Below are 5,465 nucleotides of genomic sequence, written 5' to 3'. Positions count from 1 at the left end.
AATTGGGATCAAACTGTAAGCAACTTCCTGTAATTTACTTCGAAAAGTTATGTAGATTCTCACACCAAATTAAACAAATTATATATGGGAATAGTTATAGAACGATGGATTCAAAATTGTAAAATTGTTATATAGTCCCTTTAAAATTTGTAGGTTTACAAATTACTGTAATGGTTAGATTATATTTTGAGTTTTTGGCCTCTAAAAATTTGAGTTTCAATATTTGTCCCTGCAAGCTGCAACGTGGTTACATTCAGATAGGATAAAAACATGTAGTCCCTGAGCTTTTCAACTCTTATTATTTACTTCCCGAATATTTTTTCTTTGCCTACATTAGTTCTTATACTCGACAATTCTTTTTATTCATGTTAGTCTCGAAAATTGACAAATTTTCAACTTGGTCCATGAATTCAAACTCCATTGAAAAGCTAAAATGTGTGACGGAATCTAAATTTAGGAAGTAAATAAGGAAAAGTTGTCCAAATTCAGAACTAATGCAGACCATAAGGTTCAAATGGGAAAAGCTGTAAAAAAGAATTAGGAACCAAAGTTAAAAACATTGTTAAATTAAAGGATTAAATATTGTTTTGTCCCTTTAAGATGAAACCCTCACCCAACGACAGCTTGTTGGGAACATAAAATATATATTCTAGGAGTCCTAGCCAAGGGCATTTCTGTGTTTCGGTTAAACTACAGAGTGCCCACATGCTTCAAACTGTTGGGTTGGTGTCCCGGTTTACAGCTTGTCAATATGTCAACACAGATGAATGCCAGAAGTGCATTCATCTTTTTATAAATTGTACAAAGAAATTTCCCCTTGTAGGTAATCTGTTCAAGCAAGCCACCAAAGTCTAGGTATGGACATAGGACACCAAACAACCCTACACCATTAGAGATGAATATTCAACTCGAATCTGACAGACAGAGTCATCTTAAATATTTTTGGACCCCCAATGAAAACTAAAAAAATAAGCCCCTATAGAATGAAATTATAATTCATTACTTTGAACGGTTAATTTAATATTATATTAATAAACCATAAAAATGATTAATTTTTATTAAATTTTATTTTTATTATTTTGTTAAAAAAACACCTTAAATATAACTAAGAGATAATAAATATAAAACATTGAATGTGAGTATGATATGAAGTTTGATTTTGAATAATAAATAAATAATGATATTTTCCATAAGAGTCGACCTTGCTAACAAGTTTCGATCCAATTAAATCTCATAAGGTCAAACCTTTTGTTGTTCAAAATTTGAGTTCGAGTTGGATTGAATTTGACTTTAGGATAAAAACACGATTCAAAAAAAGATAATAAAATAATTTCCCCTATATATTTAAAGATAATTAATATAATAAACATCTCTATATTGTTTTTTCGATTAAGTCTTTAGTTTATCTGATATGTATATAGATGGGCTATGATCCAATTACAAAGTGTAAAACTAAAAAAATTTACATTTTTTTAGGATCGTTAGATTATGAAAAATCAAAGGTTGAGATTAACAATAGAAAAAGAGAAGATACTCATTAGAAAAAAAGAGAGTTAATCACAACTTTTGATTTCCTCTAATCCAACGATCCTGAAAGGATGTAAAACTTTTCGACTCAACCGACCCATGAACATTCCTATTCACCATGGCAACTTCTTCTCCCTTGGCCTAAGCTCTCTCCAAACTTTGCTCATCGGGCACTTAATTCCCTGCACAGGCCAGACTTTAGCTTGAAAATTTTGTAAAGCAGGTTCTTCCATTCCCAACTGTTGCCTTGAGATAATGGAACCTGCACTATGGATCTACCTTTGAGAACATATACATTGCTACACTCTACCCACAAATCAAAATTGCCCACAAGTTTTGTTCCAACTGAGCAAGTCTTACAGCCCCAATCCTCCACCCACAAGTTTTGTTTGGGCCTGCACACTTGCTCTCAACTTGCAGGTAACAGAGCACTAGCTATGGATTGAGGGGCAGGTGGGGACAATCACCCCTGAAAATTTAAAATGACAATATATTTTAGATTTTTCCTATTTATTTTTTATGAAATCTATTTTAACCTCTTAATATTTTTATAAGTTCAAGTTAATCCCCCAACATAAATATTTTAGATTTTATAAGTTTAAATTCACTCCTACTATTTTAAAAGTTCAAGTTAATCCCCCAACATAAAATCATGAATCCATCCTTGATCACCATGCACTTAATCACTAATGCCCTTCCAATCCATGAAAACCTCATACAAATATGATTACTACAATCAATAAACCCTAGAGCTCGTAGAAATTCCCTAGCACACATTTCACCACCAACAATTAAATCTACCGTTCCCAACCAGCAAACCATATGTGAAACAAAGATGTGTGAAAACTTTATCTCGAGTGTTTTAGGGCGAAATTGAATGACCTCATAGGCAATGGCAGAACAAAAAATATTTTTCAAAATCGGCATACATATATTAATCATGTAACTTTTTTATACAAGGTAAGCACAACTAAATTTCCAGGTGGACAAAACTATTAAAATATGTAATCATGTAACCGCTTATAGGCAATCAAGCAAAGGATACTGTTCTCAGTTGGAAGCCTATTAAACTAAAAAGAGAGTTGGGCGACCGGTAACTCTTGCGCACCAGGCCGAGATGGTACCTACAAAATGCTGGCCAAAATCATTGCTGGTTGCCCGAGACATCATATTGGGAAACTTCTCATTAGCGGCTAATGGGGTAAATAGCATCATTTACCTCTAATTTTGTTACAACAATAGTAATACTAAACTATCATTTAATCTCAAGATTTGGAACTTAAATCAACCATTAAACCAAAATCTATAGCACTAATGCTAATGTTCTTCAAAAAAAAATTGAAGGTTAGATCAACCATGAACCTCGAGCACATATCATTAATACCAATGTTCTTGAGCATATTCAACTTTCTTGGCAAACGATTCTCATTCCGATCATTAATAGAGATAATGAAGTTACAATAATATATATAATCATATATTCCAAATTGAAAGAGAAAATTTGTCATAAAGCATTTATATAAATGTGCTATCTTCTTACTTGCCCAGTTTCTTTGTTTCTAGCCCAAAAATGTCTAAACCATCGATTTCATCGGGTCCCACTCTCTATCCGACGTGTACACAATCTGAGCCGTGCTTCCGCCGCTTTTAATATCCACGGACGATCTGCGAGCACTTGTTCTTGATCCAACGAAAACCTTTCCTCAAAGAGGCCTTCATTTTCCCTTCCACGGTGTAAACCTTGTACTTGGCTATCCTCTTCTTCCTCTTCATCTCGGGATCCGTAAAACCCCACGGCTTCGAGTTCGACGACGCTTGACTCGTCCGAGCCGGAACAGGCGGTAAATCAGGCGAGCCGGAGAAGATCTGATTGGATGCGACGACGCTCGTGTTCTTCCCGCTAACTATTTCCATCCGCCGCCCCGGCCCGCACGGCGTTTGACCCGACCCGTAGCCCTCCATCGAGACAGCAAGACGAGAAAAATGAATATGGGAAATGGGGAAATCGACGGGGTTAGGGTTTGGGAACTCGAGATTACTCTGTGGAATGAATTTGAAAACAGATTTTAAAGCATCTTTTTCTTCGCTTATTTTTAGCTGAATTATGACGTGGTTTCAGTACGGGATGATTCTCTTTCCTGAAATTCGTCACAAAAAATCAAACAAATCAGGGTTTAATCTGAAAATTAAAGATGCAGCCTCGAGTTTGGTGCTTGGGACTGTCTTCTCTCTGATTATTGGAAAATGTTCTGCTCGGCTAACTTCCTGTATTAATTACTTAATTAATTAATCAATTGCATTAAATTAATTACGCATGTTTAGGCCAAAAGCTTGATGATCGGATCAGATAGACGGAAATCTATATTTGATATGATATTATATGTGATTTTATACATAAAAAATATCATTAAAAATTAAAATTAAATTAACATAAATTCAATTTTTAAATTTCCCAGAGATCAGATTGCCCTTATGGTAAGGCAAATCACCTTTAAACGTGAGACACGAGACGACTCACGGTCTTCTTCCCATGATCGAGTACGAGAATCTTGTGCTTTGTTATTTACCAATTTTACACATTATAAAAGATAGAAACTAAGGCCAAAGATATCGTGGTTCAGATTTTCTGAATCAAATCGATCAGCATTATCATCTCATTCTGATGTTTTTTTATATAAAAAAGATTAGGTCACTCCTAGTATAGGGTAGGACATACTTAAGATTCAAGAGTAATGTGATAGAATTTAAATTTAATCTTAAAAACTTAAATTCATTAATCTCAATCACTTGTATCAACACTCGTTGGCATCATCTGAGTCTGATCTAATATCTAATTTAGTTACATATAAATCAAATGTTTAATATAATTACTTATAAACTTAATGTTTAATCGAATATCATTGTTTATAAAACTTGTATATATATATATATATATATATATATACACTACAATGAGATTATAATAAAAATCATTGAAAAATTGATACCTTTCAATGAAATTGCGACTCATTCTCAAAGCTTCAACATATCCTAGCGTAAAACTAATAAATTTTACAGTGAAAAAAAATAATAAATTAATCTCTTTATTTGATTTCTCTCCATCCAATAATCATGAAAATGTTTAATTCTACATTACAGTGAAAAAAACAATAAAGTATATCTTTTTTTGATTTTTCTCCATCCAATAATCATGAAAATGTTTAATTTTACATTAGGTATAAGTAGGGTTTAGGGTTTTGACTTGATCCGACCCGATCGGAGTCGGATTTTTTTTTAAAATTTAGATTTGGGTCGGTCAAGTTGGATTTTTTAAGGGGCCAAGTCAGGTCTAATTATGGTGGAGGGTGAAAAAACTCTGACTCGACCAGATCTGATGATAATAGTGTAATTTTCATAAATTTTTATTATTATTTTAATTAAATCCTTAATTATATTGGGTCAAGTCGGATTTATACTCTAAAAAATCGGGTTGGGTCAAAATGGGATGAAGATATATATTTTTCGAATTGGTTGGGTTCGAGTGGAGGACATATATTTTCTAGTCGGGTCAGGTTCAGGTGGAGGGTGTTTATTTTGGGTTGGATCGGTTGACCAAAAACCCGATCCTAAACCGATCCGTTGCCATCCTTGGTATAAGGGTATCCTAGTCCCCCTCTCTCTCTCTATATATATATAACTACAACATTTGTTGTGGTGTTTGTTAATTATTAAAGGTGTAAATTTGTGTGTTTAAATTAGTATGGGGTCATTAATGTGTATTTTTAACGTACAATAAATATTTGAAGGCTTATGGTTGAGGTTAGGGGGTCACTTTGAAGTATTGTCGAACTAAATCTTTGAGTTTTTTAATATCAATTTTAAAACAAGACTCTTGGAAACCTCCAAAGTCACGACAACAATGAAATATATGAGAAGGCAGTGAAGATTCTTGAAACTTA

At 33.5% G+C, this 5,465-nt stretch overlaps 1 protein-coding gene across 1 annotated transcript; it reads right to left on the bottom strand.

Annotated features, from left to right (window-relative positions):
* Nucleotides 1–3,079: 3,079 nt before the first annotated feature.
* Nucleotides 3,080–3,585, bottom strand: LOC120205545. The gene has a single exon (XM_039205395.1). The coding sequence runs from the start codon at nucleotides 3,487–3,489 to the stop codon at nucleotides 3,175–3,177; it is 315 nt and encodes a 104-aa protein (XP_039061326.1). The 5' UTR covers nucleotides 3,490–3,585; the 3' UTR covers nucleotides 3,080–3,174.
* Nucleotides 3,586–5,465: the final 1,880 nt, after the last annotated feature.

The sequence above is a fragment of the Hibiscus syriacus genome, unplaced genomic scaffold (assembly GCF_006381635.1).
Source record: "Hibiscus syriacus cultivar Baekdansim isolate YM2019G1 unplaced genomic scaffold, ASM638163v2 tig00012523_pilon, whole genome shotgun sequence".
In the NCBI taxonomy this organism is placed as follows: Eukaryota; Viridiplantae; Streptophyta; class Magnoliopsida; order Malvales; family Malvaceae; genus Hibiscus; species Hibiscus syriacus.
The sequence above is the reverse complement of the archived record's forward strand: the minus strand, read 5'-3'. Positions and strand labels throughout refer to the sequence as shown.